This window comes from Oreochromis niloticus, linkage group LG19 (genome assembly GCF_001858045.2).
Source record: "Oreochromis niloticus isolate F11D_XX linkage group LG19, O_niloticus_UMD_NMBU, whole genome shotgun sequence".
Classification (NCBI taxonomy): domain Eukaryota; kingdom Metazoa; phylum Chordata; class Actinopteri; order Cichliformes; family Cichlidae; genus Oreochromis; species Oreochromis niloticus.
The window spans coordinates 561,890-587,757 of record NC_031983.2 but is presented as its reverse complement, the minus strand read 5'-3'; the positions used below and the strand labels follow the sequence as shown (position 1 = coordinate 587,757).

The window sequence follows — 25,868 nt, the reverse complement described above, 5'->3', positions numbered from 1 at the left end:
TTAAATGTTTTATTTTCTTCAGATATTTTTCTTTTCTTACAGTTCTCCATACTAGGCCTACCTGGGGCTGAAAATCTCGGTAAATGCACGTCGTTTCGGCGGGTATACCGGTTTCAAAGAGTGACGCTTATTTTGAACAACGAAAATAATAAAATATAACTTTATTTTTATTATTCAAGATCGCAATAATCTTCCAATTTAGAACTACAAGTTTTAAAAAAGAACTAACACAAATAAAAAACACTTCAGTTAAATACTTATAATGTACGTAATATAAGGACTAAAGAGCCGCAGGTTGCCGACCCCTGCTCTAGGGCATTTATTGCATCCACCCCACCCGAAAAGACCTCTGCATTACAGGTGACTCAACTCATCTGTTCAACAGTTTTTCGATTTGCTGCCATCAGGAAGGAGACTAAAGAGCCTCTGGGCTAGAACCAGCAAACTGAGAGACAGCTTCGTCTATCAGGCTGTCAGGATGCTGAATTCTTTCCCTGCTCTGTCCCTCTTGACTCGCACAGACACGAACACCAGACCTGCAATCACCTCTTCCCTCTCAACCCCCCCACCCCAAACATACAAAACTCGGAACCTCCACCATCACCCTTTACTAATTCCCCCACCCCACTTGCACACAACCTCTTGCCCACAAACACTCTTGTGTTTGTGGGCAAATATATATATATATAAGATTGTATTGTATTGTATTATATTGCATATAAGATTTTTATCTTTTTTTTCTTTTATGTTGTTTTAGTATAACACTCATGGCTGTGGGAGCATGGCATTTTCAAATTCCTGTGTATGATCTGTACATATTGTTTTTATACAATAAAGCGTACTTTGACTTTTGATTTTCAGCACGAGTTACCAAGGTGATATACCCAGGTCAGAAGTGAACAATCTTCATAGTATTTAAGGAGTTAAGATGAACTCCTGCTTGGCAATACGGGCCTCATGGCTCAGAGTAGAGTCTGTACTCCTTTATGTCTCTATGGCTGGACTACAGTAATTTGTTATTATCAGGATGTCCTAAAAAGTCCCTAAAACCCTTCAGTTGATCCAAAATGCTGCAGCAAGAGTACTGACAGTGACTAGAAAGAGAGAGCATTCATTGGCTCCTTGCAAAATCCAGAATCAAATTGAAAATCCTGCATACAAGTCGTTGAATACTCAGGCCCCATCTTATTTTAGTGACCTTATAAGTGCCATATCATTCAATTAGAACACTTTGCTCTCTGACTGCAGGCTTACTTGTTGTTCCTAGAATATTTAAAAGTAGAATGGGAGGCAGAGCTTTCAGCTTTCAGGGCTCTCTTCATGGAACCAGCTTCCAGTTTAGATTCAGGAGACATACACCAACTCTACTTTTGAAATTTGGCTTAAAACTTACCTTTTTGATAAGCAGGGAGAGAATTCAGCATCCTGATGGACGAAGCTGTAGTCACCTGTAATGCAGAGGGCTTTTCGGGTGAGGCGGGTGCAATAAATGTCCTGAAGGAAAAACCCACAATCCTCTCTGCTGCTCTTACTACTCATTGTAGCTTTTTCCAGCAGGACCCAGGGCAGGAGTCATACCACACAGTGATGGAGCTGGTGAGGATACTCTTAACAATGCCTCTGTAGAAGGTGCTCTTAATGGGGGTTGAGGCTCTTGCTCTCCTCAGTTTTTCGGAGGAAGTACAGTCGTTGTTGGGCTTTACTGACAAGTGATGTTGTGTTTTTTTGACCAGGAGAGATCTTCTGAGATGTGAACACCCAGGAACTTGGTGCTGCTTACCCTCTTCAGAGTAGCACCATTGATGATTAATGGGGTGTGCAGGGTGTGATTTCTCCTGAAGTCTGTGATGATCTCCTTAGTCTTCTCCACATTCAGGGACAGGTTGTTGTTGCTGCACCACTCGGACAGATATTTAACTTCTCTCCTGTAGTAGGTTTCATCATTGTTGCTGATGTGACCTACCACAGTTGTGTCATCTGCACATTTGATGAATAGTTTGGAGCTGTGTGATGCTGCGTATTCAGTGTTCTTGTGATGATGGTGTTGCTGCCAACCCATACTATCTGCAGTCTTCCTGTCAGGAAATCCAGCAGCCAGTTATATGGCGAAGTGCTGATCCCCAACAGATCCAGTTTATGAATGAGTTGCTGGGGAATAATTGTGTTGAATGCTGAACTGAAGTCTATGAACAGCATTCTAACAATGTATGAGTCTCTAGTGTCCAGATGTGTAAGGGCTGAGGGCAGTTGAAATTGCATCATCGGTTGAGCGGTTTCACCGGTGTGCAAACTGTAATGGATCCAGGTTGGCGAGAAGACATGTCTTGATTTGATGCATAACTAAGCGTTTAAAGTTTCATAATGACAGAGGTGAGTGTAACAGGATGGGAGACTTCTTCGGTACAGGAATGATGGTGGAGGGTTTGAGGCATGTGGGAATGACCTGGCTCAGTGATGTATTAAAGATGTCTGTGAAGACATCTCTGAGTTCCACAGCACAGTCCCTCAGTGCTCGTCCAAAGATGCTATTATGACCTGGGGCTTTGCGGTTATTGATCCTGCTAAGGGATATCCTCACACTGTCTGGGGATAGCGTCACCACCCGGTCGTTAGGGGTCTTCTGTGCGGGGGTGTAGCTCTGTAACTCAAAGTGAGCAAAAAATGTGTTTAGCTCATCCGGTAGAGAGGTGGAACTGACCAGATGAGCTAAAATTCTTAGCTTGCTTTGAGGCACAGAACTACACCCCACCTCTGTCTGCTTCAGAGCAGGTTAAGATCAAGATTAGAGATCAACACGTATAAAATGACCGGTCATTGACCAATCAATTCTTTAGAAAATAGCATCACTATCCGCTGTTTTAATAGTGTCTGTCTTTGTTTCACTAATGAGCATCTTTTCATTCTTTTTTCATTTTCTAATTTTACTTTTTTTCTGTTGCTAACAAACAATTCTACAACTATTTTATTGGTCTAAAGCCTCCAGTAAGGTAAGTAAGATATAATGGAACTGTTTTGGACAAGCTTCAGGCATGGCCTGGTAAGCTGTGGTGTCTTAAAGAAATATCCAAATGTCCTTACTAATGGAGGGGAACATTCCCTGTACATATAGAATACGTAACGGAGTGGAGAGATAGTCTCAATCTGAGACTATAATGTATATAGACTTCTTCAACTATATTTTTGTTGCCTATCAGTTTCCCAAAATATATTAGCGATGTGTGAATGATGAGCAATACCTTTGTAGAAAGGCAATTTATAAAGTTTGTCTATTTACTTGTATTAGTATAAAGGGCAGATCTGCCAGATCCAGTGTGGTACGTGATGACCAACCCACTCAATATGCTGTCTACGTCTGAATTAGTGCTGTCAGCGTTAATCTCATTAAAATGACGTTAACATCATAACCACATTAACGCGGCAAATCTCCATTAGCGAGTTAGCATGGATCATCCGTATGTGGGGCTGCATGGTGTCAATGCATTAGCACGGTTAGCTCGTTAACGTGTTGACGCTGTCCAGCCCCATGCACAGGGCGATCCGCGGTAACTCGCTAACATAGATTTGCTGCATTAATGCGGTTATGGCGTTAACGTCATTTTAACGAGATTAACGCTGACAGCACTAGTCTGAATATAGTTAAGAAACCTTATACCTTAAATTCCCCTCCCCAAATAAAAACTAAAATTTTGTTTAGTGCCATGGAGCTTAACCTAAACCTAAATCCTTGACTTTAATCCCCCTATTTTTAACAGCTTCTGAGCTTTCTTCTCATTCAGTAAAAGGACTAGATGTTACAATCCCTGACAATGCACTGCTTTAAATGGAGAAAATACTGGGGGATGACTGTTATGAGGAAAAGCAGCCCAGAAACTTTACCAGCGGCACCCATCGTTGTGTGCCTCGACTTTTGTTCTTTTACCCAGCTAATCTGCCATTTTTCCTTGGTTAGGTTTAGGGATTAGAGATCTGATCTAAATTATCATATTAAAATTTGGGACACATCGTCAGTAGTGGACCTTGGATTCATCGGGTGTTTCGGCCATTATCACTAGACACCCTCATCCAAGGAGGCCCTGCCAGGGTTGATCAGGCCCCGGAGTGTGTCACTGGTTTATGTTAAAATTGTTATTTCTCTTCTTCTTTCTGCTGTTTAGTTTTCTACAGTTTAGTTTTTTACAGTTTATTCTATCTATTCAATGCAACTGAGAAATACTTACCTCTTTAACATTGATATTATTATTAAGTTTTAGTGGGGAATTTGTTTATTGTCGTGTCATGAAGCCTCATGCAAACTGCAAGAAAACAGAGGCACCTGTTGCTACTTTTTTCCGTCTTGTTCTGTATGTGTAAGGTTCTTCACTGAAAATAGCTGCAGAGTAACTTGAAAGCTCTACTTTGGAGCTTGGAAGCCTGACACCGGACCGACATGGAAGAATGGAACTTTGAGAAGAGTTTGATGATTGGACTTGGAGTGAGTGTTTAAAAAAAAATAAACAAAAAAACAACATAAAAACAAAACAGGTGATCACCTTTGGTAAGCCTGCTTAAATTCTCATATTCATGGGATGCAACAGTTTTATAAGAGTTGCTGAAATATGATTTTGATTTCTTTTGGCCATGGTACTCAGAAGTTTACATTAGTTTGGACAATCTAGGACTGGAAAAATGAGTAAGACTAACACCTAGACCAGTAGTTTTTCCTGTCATTCACCACAGAATTTGTATATCTAATCCTAACCTGGACATTCTACTGACTACACCAAATCCCAGTGTTATTCCACTTTTGACAACTAGGGTATTCAAAACATAGGAAACAGATCAGGATTGGACCCTAAATTTAGCTGATTTTATGAATGTAAATTAAAATGTAGTGCTTGTGCTGACGTGTCTGGCTGTCTCAGGTTATCCTGGATACTGTGCAGTTGGCTATATGGGAGTAAGGAGCAGACATGATAATGGGGAGTCACGGATGAAACACACTGGCCAGTGGGGGTTTTTTGTATTTGATTGTCCACCATCCATACAGTGGTCCTTATTAAAAAAAACTATCTGATTTTAATTTATTGCTCGAGTGTCTAAACTCATAATATTGCTAATATATAATAAATAATGCCTTTTTTCATTAAAAGAAATGAATGAACAAATATTGCAGGGTCTGGCGTTATCACAATATCAGTTTAGTAAACTTGTTTTCTGCAGGAGGCTCAGGTTACACTACACTAACTTGTCTTTGGCTTTCTATTTGATTTATTCAAAGCAGTTAAGACAAGATAAAGTCACACTAAAAATCATTTACAATCACATCAAACAAAGTTCCAGGATTCAGTGCCATCTGATACGTTTTTTTCCTCCACATACACTGTATATAAAAAGATGGAGATGGAGGCAACCGCCAAGACATTAAGAATTACTTCCAAGAAGTTTGAGGTGTTGAAACTTAGCTGTTTTGAAAACAGATGCAACAAGTGAGGGGTGGAGCCCACTGAGAAACTGAGGGATGCTCCTATGGTAGTGACAAGCCAACTACACGGCTAACACCAAATACTAATATGGTCGTTTGATTCTAACACCAGGCTGTACAAGTGTGATGGATTCTAATGTGCTACAAACAGACGACTCACTACAAGTTATGCCCCCAACACATTTCCAGCCTTATCTTGAAGTCCTTATTTGAAGGCATTTCTTCAAAGAAAGGTCTTAAACCAGTGTTTTGTTGGCTGTGAGCTGTAGAAAGACATTGTTTTTGTTGGAATGATCCTGTCATATCAAGACTCAGTCCTGAACAGAAACCACAATGATAATTACGCGTGGTTACATGCTAATTAAATATTACAACCCATTTCTGTCAATACATCGCCCCAAATTTTACAAACATGCTTGAAGCTATCGGCTGTAAAGTACTAATCAAGTCCATAAATGAATCAGAACATTCATAGCATAGTGTAAATCATGATTTAAAGTAAATTAATCACTCTGCCACCAAAGCAAAGTTATCAAACTGGGCCAGTTCAAATGAGCGTGTTCCTATGGCAGCCCAGCCAGCCTTTGGGGTCAGTACCACAGCATTCTTCCACAGAGGGTATCCATTCAGTGACCCTGATGCATACTGTCCCTTCAGGAAAGAGAAAAAACATTTTTACATTTTTCAAATCCATGTTACAAGACACAATGTGACTTTTCATAGTCAAATTAATGTGGCTGTGACAAGACAGGCATTTTGCTGAAAAGTGTACTTACAATGTGTCAACACAATAACCTACATCAGAAAGGATTTTTCCTGCACAGCTACCAGCAATAGGGCTGATTACTGCCCCCAGTTAATTGTGTCGTCAAGGTTATAATCCTTCACTTCAGACTACTTTTTATTTTGTCTTCATATATGATCAGAAACTGTTTGCCTTGCCTTTTTTCAGTACAACCTCAAGTGTAACTTTTGTTATTTTTTGATTTTGACATACTGTATTAACACAATGGACCTACAAATCACTAAAAAACCTCCACATAAAATCCAAGTAGGAAAAGGGCAGATTGTTTGCTTTGTCTTGCTAATACATCATCTTAAATCTCTCGTGCGATTTAGATGCTCACCCAAGATACTATTAATAATGAGAGTAGCTAATCTGAGTTGATCTAATCTTCAAGTCTTCACATGGTTTATTGGATTCAAAACTCTATTAATCATAATAAAATTGAAAGAAGTGACAGTATAAAAAAAATACAATTAGTAAAAAGTGTCTACTTACTTTTACAGTGAGTGACAAGGTGTACCAGCCATATACCTCAGTACCAGACTGTCCCTCTGCGAGTACAGTCTCGCCAACTGTTGACAAAAGAACAGTGATGAGAGGCACAGCGACAACAAACTGTCCAACTATGGAAATTATGTAGAAACTGTCTATGAAATAAAAGACTACAAGTGATGATTTTGGTTTTCAGTTTGGAGTTAAGTGTGAGTCCCAAATCCTAACACCAGGACCTCAAGGAGCTTTGTCAGTACTGTCAGTACTCTTGCTGCAGGATTTTGGATCATCTGAAGGCTTTTCAGGGAGTTTTTAGGACATCCTGATAATAATGAATTACAGTAGTCCAGCCTAAAAGTAATACATGCATAAACCTGTATTTCAGCATCACTCTGAGACAAGATATTTCTCATTTTAAAGATATTGCAAAAAATGGAAGAAAGTAGTCCTACATATTTGTTTAATATGCTCACTGAAGGACATGTCCTGGTCAGAAACAACTACAAGATTCCACACGGTGTTACTGGAGGCCAAGGTACTGCCAATCAGAGTAAGCCTCTGGTTAAAAACTATATTTCTAAGATTTTTGTGGCTGACTGTAATGGCCTCAGTTTTATCTGAATTTAGAAGCAGGAAATTAGAGGTCATCCAACTCTTTATGTCTTTGAGACATTATGGCAGTTTAACTATATTGGTGTGTCATCTGGCTTCATAGAAAGATAAAGCAGGGTATCATCTCCATAGTACTGAAAATGTATGATATGCCTTCTAATGACACTTCCTAAAGGAAGCAAGCATAATGTACATACAATTAGCCCAACCATAGAACCCTGGGGAACTCCATAATTAACCTTAGTATATGAAGAAGACTCCTTAACATGAACAAATTGGAATCTATTAGATGAATGTGATTCAAACCACTGCAGTGCAGTACAGCATGCTTTAACTGCTCTAATAGAATATTATGAACAGTATGGAAAGCTGCACTGAGATCATTTGCAACCTTAACCAATGCTGTTTAAGTACTGTGATAAGTTCTGAAATTTGAGTGAAACTCTTATAATAAATCAATCCTCTGTAGATGATCAGTTACTTGTTTTAGAACTATTCTTTCAAAAATTTGAGAAAGAGTTGACTAATCTAATTTTAATGTTAGGCCAATTTTCAAAAGGTTGAAGACTGGCCTAGAACTAGCTAAGACAGCGGGATCAAGTGGTAGCTTTGTAAGTAATGGTTTAACTAGTGGAACATTAAAACCCTGTGGTACACAGCCCAATAATGAAGACAGATTGATCATTTTTTAAGACTCAATCATTAATTAATAGTAGGCCATTTTTGAGCACTCTTATAGGAATGGGGTCTAAAAGACATTTAAGGTTGGAGCAGAGACAGATTGTACTGACCAAGATCATTGGTAACTTTGTAGGTGCCATCAGCAAACACCCAGAAGAAGACTCCTTTAGCACTGCGGATTGACTGTCCCCCTTTATCCACTCTGGCTGCTATGAACACACCACCAGCATTCATCTTCTCCATGAAGACGTCACATGTCACTGTCAGGTTCTGCCTGTATAAAATAACAATGTAACAGGGTGGAGAAAAATATATACATATATATATATTTTGTGTGTGTGTGTGTCTGCCTACCTCCTGAGCCACAGACACCCCATGGATTACTTTAGTTTGGTTAGTGATAGTAGTGACTAACCCATCTAAAGTAATCATAGTAGTCATAGGACTACTCACCAGTAATAGTCTCCGATGACACTAATGGTTTGATCAGCATCCGTTGCCCATGTGATGGGCCTTTCTGTCAGAACCTGTCTTAAGGTGAAGACGTGAGGTCCAGGATCAGTCAGGTTAATGTAGTACTCAAACACTCCTGTCTGATCAGCAAAGTATGGAGCTTCTGAAAAAGGTGGGCTTCCTATACATACACAGAAGCAGATTTAACATAAAGGTCACTTTTTCTGTCATTTTAATAGACGTTAAGAATTTGGTGAGATGTGGGGTCATGCACATGGTTAACTTACGAACATCAAAGTCATCCTTGTACACTTTAGGGAAGGGAGCTGAGGGAGGTGGGTCGGGATAGCTGCCTTTGCTTCCTGTACTAATAGTGGTCAGTGTGTAAACCTCGTCTTCAGCCAGATTCAGGGTAAACAAGCCATCTACAAGCTAATGTCATATAAAGACAGTGTTACAGTTGACAAACTGGTGCCAACATATCACTGAGGTGCATCTTTCTTCAGCGTGTAAACAGTACCTTCAGTGGTTTTAGTTTCTCAAAAAAGGAAGCCTTGCTCGTCTTAAAGTCAAACTGTGACCGCCACACTTGGAGCTCTTTAATGGATGCCTAAGAAGAAATAAATAATCTTAAACATGACAGATGTACAAGTCATAAATTCTCAGCAGATTCAAGAAGATGACATGAACTTACAAAAGACCCTTTAGCTGGAAAGTTGCATTTTGGGATGTTACATTAAAGGGAGGTAGTGGAGGTCTTATGCACACTGAATGATTGTGAGTCTATAAAGGAGACAAAAAGCTTTGTTAAAAGGAGCATTCCATAACATTAGAAAGCAGAGTTGGATGTGGCAGATAATGTTCCTGTGTTTGAGCTATACATTTATATATATATTTGAGCTACACATACACAAACAAACACTGTCTACAAGTATCTACAGAGTCAGCTAAAATGGTTTTAATGTCCTCCCTAGTCTTTAACAAATTCTAAGCTTGTTTTTGAAGTCAACAAGCTGCATATTTAATAAGAAGCTGGGATAAATGGTCTTGACCGTTTAGTGTTTTGTGTAGTGCTGGATTGTCTCAGGGGCACCTTTGCACAGCTTGCACCAGGGGTCTTGCCTGGTGTGGTAGACCCCTGCCTCTATGGATGTTGTGTTTAGAGCTTGTTCCTGTGCTGCCATGATTAGTGCCTCTGTGCTGTCTTTCAGTCCAGCATTCTCTAGCCACTGGTAGGATTCCTCTGTGTCGGCTGCTTCTTTCGTCTGCAGGTAGTACATGCTGTGCAGGGGCCTGTCCTTCCATTATGGTTCCTCTTCTTGATACTCTTCTCACAGGTTTCTGCTGTTTGAGGTCTTCACTAAGCACACAGTCAGCTGTGGCTATCTTCCTGATGTACTCATGGATGATCTTGTCGTTTCTTGTTGTTATGAGTGTCATCATAGTGGTTCTGACACTCACCATCTAATGATGATACTACTACTACTACTACTACTAACAATAATACATTTTATTTGAGGGCGTCTTTCTAAAACCCAAGGTCACCTTACAAAGAGAAAAAGATATCAATAAAACAGTAGATTAAAATAGATTAAAATAAATGAAAATACAAAAAAAACCCCAACAAATAAAAAAACAACAAATAAACAAGATTTGACAGCAAATAAGATCTGTAATAAAGCCAGTAAACCAGTTTAAACAAACAGGTTTTGAGCTGTGACTTAAATAAGGGAAGGGGATCTATATTTCTTATCACTGCAGGAAGTGAGTTCCAGAGCCGAGGAACCGAGAGACTGAAAGCTCTGTTCCACATAGTGATAAGACGATAAGACTCTCTGCTTGTATTTGGCATGACTTGTAATGAACAAAAGTAGAGGCCAACATTAAGCCAATAGTACATTTCCATTCAGTTCTTGATGAAGGCTCTTAGGGTCCTGTTGTCAGTCATGTTGTACAGTTCTAGCGACTCCAGGATCCATGTGTGAGGCATTGAGTGGTAGGCTTTCTTATAGTCAACCCAGGTGGTGCACAAGTTGGTCACTCTGGTCTTACAGTCTACAGACTGCTCCATCTACCAGGAACTGGTGTTTTGCCCCTCTGATGTTTATGTCAATTCCTTTTGGTTCCCTACTCCTGTATTCAGCCATGTGCCTGTTCATCTTAGCCGCTATGATGCCTGACAAGAGCTTCCATGTGTTGTTGAGGCCTGTTATTGCCCAGTAGTTGGATGGGACTAGTCCCTTCTGGGGATCCTTATTGGATCCTGTTCAGGGAGGCTCATGAAGTCAGCTCTTAGATCCACTAGCCACTGAGCATTGTAGTTATCTGTTGCGTCCTTCTCCCATATGTTCTTCCAGTGTTTCTGTCTCCAACCTGGGTGGGTCTATTCTGATATTATTATTTCGATACCTGCTCTCTTTCTCGCTCTCTCTCTCTCTCCGTGCACGCGCAACTAACTTACCATCGTTTCTATGACAACAGTGAGATTTCCCTTCCCATCAGTCAAGGCAATATAGCTTCCACCTTGTGCCAGATGTCCAACAGTCTGCAGGTAGGTCCATCCTGGCTGGGTAAACTGTGTGGTGTGAGCTGCAAGGAAAACATTTGAAAACAAAGGTTTACAAAACAATTGCTCAGCCAGGCCCAACAACTATCAAACTAATTCACTTCTAAAATAAATCAGCTTGCTCTCATGCCAAAACTTTCACCAACCCATCAAATCTGTCTCACAAGTGAGATTTCTTCTAATGACATGCCGTCTAGCCCATCAGTATGCAACATACAGTCAACACTAAAAATGTAGTGACATATAGTGAATTTTATTTACTCAGAACTTTAAGGGTTAGTGTCATGTTTTCTGGATTTAAAAGTACACTGCTGACCTTTAATGATCTACCATAAATAAGTAACAGAACACTCTCTAATAACTTTGCTATTATGAGAAATGTTATGTTGATCTGTCTCTGCACGCAGACTATAATGCAGACCCGTGATCCAAATTGGAGACTCGACCACATAGTTGCCACTCCAGGGCTCCTCAGCTGTCATGAGCCCGTCCCTGCCGAATGGGAGATCCTCATAATAACTGGCCACCAGATTCCAGGAGATGGTGCTGGGGAAAGGATCAGTCATTAATGAGATTGTTCCACATTAAGGTTTAACAGTCTGTCCAAAGCATGTATTCACCAAGTTTACACTTTATTCTAACTAAAAATAAACTTACCATCAAACTGATTAAAATTCAACAAATTTGATATACATTCTGTGAAATGCTTAATATTTTTCTAGCATGTACTGCTTGTTTTTTAACTTACGCAGTCATTTGTCCATTGACATAGTTCTGGTTGAGGATCCGAGCCCAACAGCCTCCTCCCACCTCATTGTTAAAGGTGCTGTAGTCCTCTGACGACCACAACTTCTTCTGTGTCTTCAGGGCCTCTGTTATTGTGGTGGTACCTGGATAGTGAGCCCTGATCACCACATACAAAAGGTCAAACTTGGTAATCACAGTTCAGATTTCTGTATTCAAGCTGTTGCCATACAGTAAAACAAACAAACAAACAAAAAACACCCAACCCTACAAACGCAGTTAAGGCTGAGTCTCAAACAGTCACAGATTGTAAAGCCTGTATTTTATAGCCTTTGAAGCAGACTAGTTTACCAGAGGGGAAAAAAAACAAATCTAAAAAGAAAAACAGAAAAGAATTACAATATTATTCAAATTGGATGATATGATAAAAAAAAAAAAAAAAAAAAAAAAAAATCTATTTTTAAATCCATTTAATCCTTCACTTCTTTCTCATTTTTTGCAATAGAAAGAAGAATGTGGTCAATTCCAAATCTTGATTGGTTTCAATTATGGAAGTCCACGTAGTGTCTAGCCACGCCCACGGGGCAATTAATATTATGAGTGCAAATGGCATATTTATGCTCTGCTCACAAATCATGGCAACATCATTTTGTTCTATCAATTTAAAAACAAAAAAGAAAGAAGAACATTAAAACAAATATCTTGGTCTGTACTACATTTGTGCAATAATTGCAATGATTGTGCTTGTAGTATTATCTAGTTTTAAGGCCCAGTCATGTTAGGCTGAAGTTGCTTTAAGTAACAGTTCATATTGTAGAGTGCAAGGCTCATTATATCAATTTTCTCTCCGTCTCTACTACATGGAACTATATTTATGTTATAATAAATGCACAAGCAAAAAATAATCTGGGAAACAATTTAATTTCAAGGTCGCAATTAAATTCAGCGTGTGTAGAACTCAGCACCCTGCACGCACAAAGAAGTTATCATGTACGCAATAGTGTCTGCTTTGCCCGTGCTGCAAAAGTACCCATTACTGTGGGTAGCTCTCTGTGCTCAGAGATAAATCCTGCTCACAATTTGACTGCCTGGAGGCGGAGCCCAAAGAAGGACAGGGTCATTAAGGAATCAGTCACTTTGATGGACACTTCAGGTTCCTGAAGTTACACTGGGACAGCGACAGAAACACTTTTTTAAACTCTTTTTGTTTACAACTTGAAAAATAAAGTTTGGAACAATCAAGTGTTATTGTTTGCTGTGTCACAGGATTACTTTAATGTTGAAGCAATATTTTAAACCTGAGGATTCTAAGGCAAGCTCTGAATCCTCTGCACTGCTGTCCCATTAATCTGTTGCACAGCATTACATAGCTTCTATGATTTAAGCATGCATCATTCCTAAGAAAGGTACAATTGTTTCTTAGACATCTGGCTGCAGAGCTCCAGTAACTGTGGGTTTAGAGAGCCTGAAATATTATCTAGATGAACCTGAACAGACAGTCTGTGGAGTGGACAGAAGAGGAAGCTGTGACAGGATGTCTTTAGTAAGCAGCTCATTGGTCTGAACTAATGTCTGATCATGCTGTGTAAATCTAAAGGGTCTTATATTATATTATGTTACACACCAAGCTTGCAGCAGCTAAGTTTTTTATGGTTTTTGGTTATCTCTGTGCAGGTAACCACTGGATTACCTTTAGTTATGTCTGTTTTAGATCCATCACTCTGGTCTCTGGGCCTGGACTTACAGACCACAAGGAAACATTACGCATCTATCAAATGTCTGACAAATATTTTTGCACAGCTTTCTTGAAATTCTTTTAATTTTTGTTCATTAAGTTTAAATATTTGTTTATTTGAAATGGTAAAAGTGTTCACAAAGGGACTAGCAAGAACAATATTAAAGAGCTGTTTCTGCTCTGTACTTAGATCTGTGACTATTAGTAAAATTACTGATCAATGTTTTGATGAACAGTGAACAAATGCTCTGATCAAATAATGTTGATCAACTTTTTACAATTGTGAAAAAAAGTACCTATCCTATCCTGGACTTTTAAGCTGTAATTTGGGCTTAAAACCATTAGTTAAGCTGCCCTTTTTCAACTTATTCTGTGTTTAATCTGCATAATCATTCATCTTTAATCATTAGCTATTGTTAATATCTGACTCTCTTTCACAGTTTTTGACCCATCTCCCTCACCTCACTCCCAGCTAGTCACAGCAGATGACTGCTCCTTAAGAGGGAGTTTTTCCCTCCCCACTGTCGCCAAGTGCTTGCTCATAGAGGGTCATCTAATTGTTGGGCTTTCTCTGTTTTATCTGCATTATTGTAGGGCCTTTAAATTACAATATCAGGTGCCTTGAGTCAACTGTTGTTGTGATTTGGTGCAATATAAATAAAACAGCATTGATTTGAACTGAACTGGCCCATGGAGAGGAGTTTAAATATCTCGGGGTCTTGTTCAAGAGTGGAGTAGGAGAGACTGATTGATGTGGCATCAGAAGTGCTGCAGACGCTGTACCAGTCCAGTGTGGTGAGGGAGGAACTGAGCAAAGGTGTAAATTTACCCTCACCAATGACCCCAAGCTGTGGATATTAATGATAAGCTCTGAGCAGCAGAAAAATGAAGGATAGACTATGCTTATTTGTCAAACAGTCCTTTGCCATTATTTCACTTGTGTGTGTTTGTGGCAGTCTAACAAATACTTGGTATTGTGCTTACAAAATTTCTCAGCTATAGATATTTAAACAATATTTTCTATTCAGAAAGTATGGGAATTCACAGTTTTAAGGAGGCCACTTTGTATTCTTTGTATTCATTTCCTCACATGGTAAAGGGTTAGGAACATTAAATGCAGTAAAAAAGCAAAACAACAACAAAACAGATTTATCCTTGAATATCGATCCATCTATGTATATATCCTTACAGTAGATCAAATCTTCAGCTATTTTTTTTCTCTCTGTATATACTCACACACAAACAAAACATCATGTGTGATCTACCAAACAAAAAAAAAAGTAACCATAACCCTAACCAGCTTTGGAAAATAGAACTGGCTTTTACTATACTTAACTATAAGCAATTGAATGAATATTCAATTCAGTTTTATTTATATACCGCCAAATTACAAAAACAGGTACATCAAGGTGCTTTATATTGTTAGGTAAAGTGAATACCCCAACAATCATACAGCCCACTATAAGCAAGCGCTTTGGAGACAGTATGAAAGAAGCACGCCCGTTTAACAGGAAGAAACCTCCAACAGAACCAGGATCAGGGGATGGGGGCCATCTGCTGTGACCGGTTTGGTTTAGGTGAGGAAAACAGGAAAAAGACACGCTTCGGAAGAGAGCCACAGATTAATAATAACTAATAATTAAATGTAGAGAGAGGAGTATAATTCCCACTCTATTTTTAAATATCCTAGGAACAACAAGTAAGATAGCATTCGGAGAGCAAAGTGCTCTCATGGGGTGATACAGTACTATAAAATGGGGCCTGATTATTCAAGACCTTGTATGTGAGAAGCAGGATGCCATCCAGGCCAAGCATCAAGTTAGATACCATTTTTCTGAGATTAGAAGCAAAAGAAAAATTAGAGTTCATCAAGGTGATTATGAGACATCTTTATGAGCTCTCTTTTTAAGACATTCCTACGGTCTAATTAATTGGTGTGTGTTACCTGACTTCATGGATAGATAGAGTTGGGTGTCATCTGCATAGCAGTGAAAATGTATGCTATGCCTTCTAATGATACTACCCAAGGGATATCAGGTAGTGTAAACAGAATTGGTCGGAGCACAGAACCCTGTGGAACTTCATACTTAAACTTAGTGTGTGAAGAGGACTCTCCATTTACATGAACAAATTGGAGACTATTAGATAGACATGATACAAACCACTGCAGTGCAGTACCTTTAATACCTACCTACAGCATGCTTTAATCGTTCTAATATGGTCAACAGTATCGAACGCTGCACTGAGGTCTAGCAGGACAAGCACAGAGATGAGTCCACTGTCAGAGGCCATAAGAAGATCATTTTTGACCTTCACCACAGCTGTTTCTGTGCTTTGATGGGCTCTGAAACCTGGATGAAATCTGTCTTAGAAGCTATTAAATGCTGCACTTTGTTTAAACACAAAAGAAAGAAAAACAAACTACTCTGTGCTATAGTGCTATCAGGAAAAGGATGTTGTTTTTACTGCTAGTAGTATACATATTACATCACACAGGAAAGCATTTAGTGATCCAAGTGTTTCATTTTTAAGCAGCAACCATCAGATGACAGCTGGCTGAAGTTTTAGCTGCTGAGGATAGAGAACATAGGCTACGTATACAAACTATGCACAGAGGAAGATCCTACCCTATCACGTAAGACACAGCTAGCACAATTCAGAATTTGTCTATACAATGTTTGCTGCTTCCATATAAAACTTGTATATACAGAACTAGTTTCTCAAGAAACTGGTGACATTAAAGTTGCCTTTACCGAGACTTGATGTAATACGAGGGACAAACTACTGAGAGACATCTGGCTTAGAGACAACTAAATGCTGCACTGTTTACTAGCCAATCTGAAAAGCCTTTTTGACAACACGTGGAGTGGCACGAGCTAAGAGCAAAGAGTTTTAACTTAAAGGCTCTATTATACTAGCTGCTTTTAAAATGAGAAAATCTAGGTTTGATATGCATTTATGAGAAAGCATCAACGAAACAGTAAACAGGTTAGCAAATCTGCTGTAGAAACTGTAGCTTATGACTGTGAGACTGTCCTTTGTCTGAAGCAAAGTACACAATGTCGTTTGCAGTTAACATTTCATTGATCCTGTCCATGTTTGGGACAATTTATTATAAGTCGTCATTGAGGTTATGCTTCCTAGTCCTTCATATAATATTTGATACATTTTGGTGCTCTCTGATGCTACAGTGTTACTGTAAAGTCTTGAACCTTTCTGTTTTTCATTATATTATGGCAGGAAACGGGACATGCAAGCATCAATTTATATAGTTGGATAGATCATCATGTTAAAAAAAAAATAAAAATCTGCTAATGCAGTGCTAACCAGTCTGGGGGAAAACAAGCTCTGCTGCCTCATTAGTGCATTGTGGAGTGGATGAGATTGGTTATCTATGATGGAAAGCAGTTTGTTCAGTGACCTCATAAGCCTCACTAACTCAAATGTCTCCTTTTATAAAATGCTCTGAGATTTCCGTTCCTGTAATATCGTTTTGAATGGGGTTGCGGGAAATGATGAAGGCATAAGTATAATGTGGCGCGCTGCTACACCAAAGGGAGAGGTAGTACATCCGGGTTGGTTTTGTTATCGTCTCATCGTGTAAGCTGTGTTCCTGTTTGCAATCCTTTATGGTGATGCTCCGAGTGCTAGGTTAATGACCTAAAGTTACCTTAAATATGTTTATTTTCAATTTCGAGGATTGCCACGGTTTGAATTACTTTCTACCAAATTGTAGTAGTGCATTTTCACATGGTGATTTAAAGCGTGTGCCGCTGGCTGCCGTCATAGTGTAGTAATTTTATTCAGCCACACGGTGGCGCCAAAGTTCCTCTAATGATGGTTAGAGCCGGTGAATGTCTCTGCTTAGTATGACATTACCACTGAGTTTAATTTGAGTTCTCTGTGTGTTTGAACCAAGTAATGTAATATTTACATAATTCGAGTTATTATATATTATGTTGGGCACAGGGTAGGTTTGTCTTATTAGGTAATTTTGAGGTATATTGGTTGAACCACTGCTGCTGTAATAGATTTGATCTAATGGCAACTTATTTGTTACTACAGACTGCTGGCAACACTGAGTATTGAGATGACAATAAACCAGCTAACTGTGGCAGTTCAGCAAAGTGGAAGACTTATCCTCCTTCCTGTATTCTGGCCAATACACCATCTTGTTAGCCGCTAAACCTAAAAGAACTAACCCTCACCTACTACTCCTTAACACTCCTGTTCTGGGTTATTCTGTATGTTTTCCATCACCTTCATGGAATGTGACCTTTAGGCAACTGGGGTCCGTTCTTCGTACCTCGCTAAGTAAGTTAGCCGGATTTGAATGTTGACGATTTCGCGTGATCTTGGATCATTCGGTTCTCCGAAGCTCATCCGGGACTTGCTGTCATAGCAACAGATCCGTAAGCGTAAACCTGCTCGGGAGCAGGCTTACTTTATGTAAACAGGATTAGATCGCGGCCACTCAGGTATGTCCGCTTCATTTATACGAAAGCAACAGCGATATTTCTCCACTGTTTCTCCATAAATAAATATTATCAATGTAACTAAAGATAATGCAGTATTTGATTCTTTTATTGATTGCATACAGATACATACAGGTCATTTCCTAAAAAAAGGGAAATGTACTAGTAATCATTCTATTACATGTATTTGATTATTTCAGATGTAATTCATATTTTAGAGTAGTAATAGTAAATTACTTCGTGTAATCAAGATGAGAGACCACGGCTATAAAAGCGAAGGTGGATTTGGGAAGTCTGTCGCAGCCATGTCCTGTCCGTTCGTATACGCGAGCAACCCATTGCGGAAGGTGCAAGATTGATAAGGAGAGTTTCCAGAATTCAGCGTATATTGCGGGATAGACAGGATCCTTCCTGTCCTTCCTCCTCCTTATATATGTGTGTGTGTGTGTGTGTGTGTGTGTGTGTGTGTGTGTGTGTGTGTGTGTGTGTGTATGTATGTACACATATACACACACACACACACACACACACACACACACGCACACGAGGGGGTGCAGGACCACCACCTGTCTTTATTTGCTCAGCCCTTTTCTTGGTTGCTGTTATAAACAAACAAACAGAGTCAAACAGGGTCTCTTTTCAAGAGACTACAAGCAATATAAGTGATAACTATTACCATTCTGTAGAATATTCTTATATTTCACTTTTACTTGTTCCCATGTTCTAGTGGGTCCTGTTGTGGCTCTAATGTGAAAGAGGATATAATGGAATATGATATAATAAATTATTTACGAGTTCAATTTGTCAGCAACTTTCTGCCAGCCCTCTCTCCTTGCTTTTGCAGCCTTTGCGGTGTTCCCTTGCGTTTTAACTAAACTCTGAAACTCCTGATATCCCTCAATCAAGAGTTCTTGCTCTGCTGCCGTAAAATACTGAGTGCGCGCCTTCGACATCTTCGCCGACCTATCAAAGGGTTGCCGATCAATGTTTCTACTATCGATGCGTAGCCCCTTTTAAGCCACCCAGTGATCTCGCATTACTTCATCCAGCTATACTAATCGTCAACAACAGGTGTGTTCGGAGAACCGGATTAGCGAGCTCAAGGTTAGCGCGATGATTTGATCTTGGATGTGTCATTTGATCTTGGATGTAGTGAGGTACGAAGAACGGACCCCTGGTTGGAAGTGGGCAATTCCAGAAGGGTTGACTTTCTTTCCTGACGCAATCAGGGCTTGCAGCTGTAGGTGTAGTCAATCCAGCTGTCTGTTCACCAGGCCAGCTACTACAGTCATGTGTCCGGGAAAGGGAATTTGAGGGGGGCGGGGATTGAGGATGGTGATCAGCTTCATCTGCTTTTACACTAACTCTTGATATTTGGTATGGTTACCTTTATTCCTTAACAAGCTGCCTTTTGTTCTGTTCTGTCAAAATGACCCTACACTGCTTCAGTAATGTTAATGGGTCAGTCCATGACTGACAGTGTTTTTTTTGTCCAGGTGTGGTTTTACTACAATGACAGTGTGTTTGGGAATTTTGACATGCTTATAATAAAGTTGCTGCCAATCAGATTTATCCCAGATGGTGAATTAAAATAATACCGTACTTTCCTGCATTCGTAATTCCATCATTTTGACAAGATCCTTGTCAAAATTGCAGCCCCAAACCATGCCAGAGCCTCCACTGTGTTTTAAAAGATGGCTGGAGTCACTGTACCTCTCTCCCATCCTCCTCCATATATACACCGATCGACCCTCTGTTCAAAGGTGGTTGTTTACAGTGGATATAGATGACCTATATCACTCCTCCTTTAAACGATCAAGCACATTTGCAAGGTCAGATGCCAACACTGGATGAGAAGGCCTGCTCCAACTCATCCCAAAGGTATTCTATCAGGTTGAGGTCTGGACTTTGCAGGCCAGTCAAAGTTTTCCTTGCGAAACTCGCTCATCCATGTCTTTGTGGACCTTGCGTTGAGCACTTCTCTGCTGTCATGTTAGAACAGGGCTATTCCCAAACTGTTCCCACAAAGATGGGAGCGTGAAATTGTTCAAAATGTCTTGGTATACTGAAGCATTAACTGTTTCTTTTCACTGGAAATAAGAGGCTGAACCCAACTCCTGAAAAACAACTTTTACAAATGTTTGTAGAAGCAGTCTGCATGCCTAGGTGCTTGATTTTAGAAGTGTGTGGCACAACTGTAGTGATTCATTTTTTCCTACCGTTGCACATCAACATGCTGTCACCCAAGTAAGACAGATGCAAATTACACTCTAAATTCAACAAACATAATTTCTTAGCACTTATGATTACTGTCTGTATTGGGTCAGTATTTATGTTTAAACATTTTTTTTAGTGCAGCTTTAAAACCACCTAAGAAATGTTGCAGATCTGAAAATATTTTACAGGACGGCAGTAACACACCTACACATGTTTCAGCTGTGACTTTTACCTTTTAAGTCCAGCAGAATAACAGCCACAAACATTCAGCTGGGTACTTGTGGAAGGAGAGTGTGCTTTAACAGAGACACACCCAAATTCAGTGGACATTTCACATTTACGCAATCAGTTGTCAAGCACCAAATAGCCTTCAAGTAAACTTATAGCACATGGTAAAAATTCTGCTTTCACTGTGCCACTTGGTCCAATGATTTACGCAGTGGGAGCATTTCATTTCAAACTTCTTGAGACTGTGTACTCACCCAATCACATCAACAGAATTTTTAAGATATGGGTCAAGGATCATAGAATTAGCGACACTCCAATCGCCGTCTGCTGCGATGATGCCAACACCAGGTAGACCAACTTTATCCAGCATGTTCCGGAGCACCTTTGGCGACAAAGACATGCTCTCAGTGGAACTCAGCTAGAGCTTTAATATCTTCCCAAACACCGTCACACTGCATCTCTCAGTAAGACAACTCCATGTTAGTGGCTGTTTTTCTACTTCAATTTACACTGCAGGCTACTTGTTATGACAAAAGTACAGTGAAAGATTACAGTAAGTTATGTTTACCTTAATGTACTTGTTGTCAAAGCTTTTCTCATTCCAGATCTAAATGGATGAAAGAGAATTTTAGTTTGAAAACAAACTTTTGCAGGCTCAATTTCCTGCTAAGGTAAATCCATCAGTCCAGTATCACGTGGTAAAGCTTTGATGAAACAGGCTTACTAGGAAACTGAACACAGTATTTGTAAAATAATGAAAACAGCCTTTCTTTACCTCAACGGCAAAAGATGACTTTTATATTCCAGGCAGGCCTTCAGTACTAAGCAAATAATAAATGTCATTTGTCACAAAGCCAGGTTTTGATACGTTCCCACTGACTGTTAAAGTCAAACTTTAGTGGACAGAAACCCTTCATTTTCTAGCAGGGCTACTTCCATGCAACAACAGTCGAACAGGATTAAGACAACATAAATTAATCAAAGCCATGTAAGTTAATGTAGAGAGAGACATTTAACATTAACATAACTAGTTCCTTTTTCCTCCCTGAGTTTGTGAGCTGGCCTTCACTTGGTCACATTGACCAGATTCACATCTGCTACTGCTACTGGAGGTCCATCTTTGTTCTGAATCTTGGTTTTTATTTGATGAAATACAGAAATTGGTAACGGGACTTACATTATTGTAATTTACTGTCACTAGTTGGCTGCAAATAACTCTCAAATCCAACTAATTTTAAGCTGCTTAGTGTTTAAAAGTTTTGGCCATTACTACTTTTGGTTATTAAAATCCTGAGAATACCAGAGATACTAAGAGATAATGCAAGCAGTCAGATATTTAAACAGTCTGCCAATAAAACACATTAACCAGACCTTAAAATTACCGTGTGTGTTTGAAATGACACCAAGAATTATAATTAATAGTTATATGAATTAATTATAATCCTCTTATGAGAAGAAAGGTCAAAACAGGGCAAAAGCCACCAAGCTTCAATTTTTGAGGAAGCAGCCTTTGTAAGGATAATCATCTCTACTTCAACACAGAGATTTATAGGCATGAATATACTCATCCCCCCTCCCCTTCCAAACGCCTTCGACGCTTATTCCCTCCCGATGCAGACGGTGGATCAAAGGGGACCAGCGCATATGCTGCAGGCCTGGAAGCGCTGTCTACACTGGCTGTCTCTCACCTTTTACCCACATTCACACACACTGTGTGAATGTGTGTGTGAATGGGTGAATGGCTGAATGTAGTGTAAAGCGCTATGGGGTCCTTACCGACTAAGTAAAGCGCTATACAAATACAGGCCATTTACCATTTTACCCATCCCTGTTGCTTGTCATGTGTTTCTATGGTGTATTAAGAGTTTTTCATGTGCTATGTGCAGAGGTGTTTTTTTCTGTTCTCAAACTGATCTCCCTGTTGGAGCTCAGTCTGGGGGCAGTTCTTTTTTTCTCCTTGTCTTTCCTGATGTTGTGTATTTTCCATTGTTCAGTTCTGGGTCTCTGCTTGTGCAGCTGATCGGCCAGCTACCTAGCCTGACCTGTCCCCCCCAATGTTATGTTTGTGTACTGTATGTATGGTCGGCAAGGTCAGTCTCTCAATTGCCCCTCGAGGATAAATGAAGTCTTCTGAATCTGAATGAATTTTGTGGGTGTGTGCAGAGCAGCATTCTGCATTCTTCTCATTCTGAGAAGTGGCATACACACCCCAACATACTGAATGTCTAGGTCATGGTACTGCTTGGCACCAAGGATCCAGTTCACCACATATGTTGCAGTGACATCCGGGTAGTCATAGGGCCAGTTCTTGCCATGGCCCACCCAACCGGGAAACGCCCAGGGCAAACCTATATGAAAAGAAGCAGACACACAAGAAAAGACTATCATTCTTTTTGTGTTACATTTAATATTATTTCACTATCTGGTCAAATTTCCAATCACCCCCACCCTCTATCCAACAAACTGAGCAGACTTGTTAAAGTTTTCAATAATATTATTGTATTATTTACATTCCATATAAAATAACTGCATACATTGAATTGTAACCTTTATATCAAAACTACTTCTGGCAGAAATTTCATGAGGCTTGCCAGTAATACAAAATGTGCTCATGCCAAGAAAAGCAGGAGTCGTCATTTGTAACAACACATGTAGATTCTAAATCACAGCTTCCTGCTATGACATTTTCCCTCTGATGTCTACTTTAACCATGGTTTACTGTTGTCAAGTTATCAGACAGAAAAGGAAACAATGTTCCTCCTTACCTATGAGTATGATATTTGGGTTCCTCTTCTTGGCCTCTTTCATAAGCCACCACTCGTAGCCTCTGTAGTAGTTCTCATCATTTTCATAGTGCATGTGAGACGGCTCTGTTCCATCTGATCAAGTCAGAGGTTCAATAACACCAAAAAAAACAAACAAAGAAAAAAAACAAAAACAAAGAAAAAATGGAGATAATCCGTTTATTCTTAAACTTATACTATGATCCAAAGTGTCTATCATGACCACAGCACCAAAATATGTGGTGATTATAGCCAACATCCTATCCATACAAGACTTTAAGAACCATATGCAGCAGATGTCACAAGTTTATCCTTGTTAAGAAGGAATTTGTGTCATTCTGCCAGACTTTAGCTGAGGGTCATAATGCATTTCAGACTTGGCAGCAGAGAAATGCAATTGTAACAAGTTACAAATAAGTAACTGTCATGGATTTGTAGTGTGACTAAATGTATGTTACCAGTAGTTTGAGCATCTCCTCCGATCTCCACCTTCAGAATGTGCAAAGAAGCTCCAAAGTTTGGCTGAAAATAGGAACATGGAGAGGTGAGTTCCAGTGCTTTAAACTGAACTGTGTGCATGAGTTGCTTCTGCCGTACCTTAAACAGGAAGTCTAGTATCTGGCTGCGGTACGGCTCGGCATAACTCACCAGTAACCGAGACGTCGCCTACATTGGGGAAAAGAAGAAATGTTCTGTTAGTAAAATGATCAGTTAATCAGAGAAACATGAAATATGCAGGCATGCATAGATCAGCTTGTTCCTGTGGAGGCAGTGTCGTACAAGGAAGTACTCTACTAAATGGTAAATGGCCTGTATTTATATAGCGCTTTTCTGGTCCCTAAGGACCCCAAAGCGCTTTACATATCCAGTCATTCACCCATTCATACACAGGTGATGGCAAGCTACGTTGTAGCCACAGCCACCCTGGGGCGCACTGACAGAGGCGAGGCTGCCGGACACTGGCGCCCTCTGAACGGGTGAAGTGTCTTGCCAAAGGACACAACGACCAACACTGTCCGAGCCGGGGCTCGAACCGGTAACCTTCCGATTACAAGGCGAACTCCCAACTCTTGAGCCACGATCGCCCCTAAAAATACACTAAACTCACCCCTCCGCCGCTTAAACCTCCAATTCCGTCAAAGACCCTTCCCAGCCCCCCGTCATCGCTCAGGACATAATTCTGAGCAGAGCACAAATCCAAAGCCAGAAAGAGAACGGACACTAATAGCGCCGACTCTCTGCAGTCCATCCTGAGCGCTAGCTATGGAGACGCATTCTCTATCACATGACAGCGCAGCTGAGCGGCCACGTGACATTGAAACCCGTCACACACCCGTCGCTACCCGATCCGTACCGGAAACCCGATCGGTACCCCGCATGCGCAAATCTTACGTCACTTCCTCTCTTTGCCAGCGTTGCGGCATTCAATATATTTGAATGATACAGTTAGCGCCCAGTTAGCTCCTAGCATTTCTCAACAGCTCTGCCTCCTTTTCGACTACCGGGACATTTAAACAATGGATAATCCGTATACAAACAAATTCATGCTTTTCTCCTCAACAGACAGCGTCCCCCGATTGAACAAAAGCTCCGTAAAATAATAAGAATGGCGCCTAATTACAGACTTAATAATACAGACTTTGTAATATGTCACGTGAAGATTCATCAGCCAGATTAAGTGTTTACTGACAATTGACAGTGATAGCGGACATCATCATCACTATTCCAATCAATCCTCTCCACACAGACAAGCATAAACACACTTGACTATCGCTAAATCAAATTTAACACGCATTTGAAATGACGCTAATTCAGTTTATAACAGGGTTCATTCGCTCGGTCAGCAGGTGGCGGTATCCTCGTACACTGGGGAGTAAACTGCCATTAAACGAACAGAAGAAGAAGAAAACATCTGCACATGCGCGGTACGGATCGGGGAGTCCTGATCCGTAACTATCTTTTTATTTTTCGTTTTTGTCTACATTGTACTGAAATGCTTCATTATTGCAAACATTTAAAGATATAGTTATTATTCTTAACATCTTAACAGATACTCTGACCCGTAACTATCGTAAAACGCTTCGACCGGAAGTAGACACCTTTCGCGCATGCGGGGTACCGATCGGGTTTCCGGTACAGATCGGGTAGTGACAACCCGTACTTACCTTTAAGTTAAGTTTATTTCCGGTGTTCTGGGAATAACTGACAAACCATTCTAGCCGTTGCTTCTGCGCATGCGCACAACACAAAATTCAGTGGCAAACCGTCCTAAATTTATGCTGGAATTATGATGTGGCAGCTGAAATGGGCATAAACTACGTACGGTAGGACGTTTTGCCAGAGTAGGGCGGTCTGTCAGACTGCTCCGCTTGGACCGTCCTCGATTTTTTCACAAAGTAAAAATAAAAAAAAAATCTTCAACCAATGTTCGCAATTAATTTTGTAGTGATGGGAATTCCGGCTCTTTTTAGAGCACCGGCACTTCAACAGCAATATAAAACTATGCACAAAATGAATTACTAATGCAAATAACGTGTTTTTATGCAGCGGGTGGTGAGGGCAGCAGAGCGGGCAATCGGCACTTCACTAACCCCCCTCAGAGACATCTATACTGGCAGACTTCAGCAGAAAGCC

The 25,868-nt window shown here is 40.1% G+C and overlaps 1 protein-coding gene across 1 annotated transcript; it reads right to left on the bottom strand.

The window, feature by feature from the left end:
- Positions 1–5,229: 5,229 nt before the first annotated feature.
- On the bottom strand, positions 5,230–24,595 carry LOC100707150 (galactocerebrosidase). Its single transcript, XM_019348596.2, is given in 17 exon segments — positions 5,230–6,112; positions 6,744–6,820; positions 8,144–8,307; positions 8,487–8,667; positions 8,774–8,918; positions 9,007–9,115; positions 9,181–9,269; positions 10,948–11,075; positions 11,474–11,598; positions 11,801–11,956; positions 20,706–20,833; positions 21,020–21,058; positions 22,660–22,799; positions 23,217–23,330; positions 23,693–23,756; positions 23,832–23,900; positions 24,343–24,595. Coding segments are annotated over 17 exon segments (2,013 nt in total). The 5' UTR covers positions 24,484–24,595; the 3' UTR covers positions 5,230–5,968.
- Between the last annotated feature and the right edge of the window lie 1,273 nt (positions 24,596–25,868).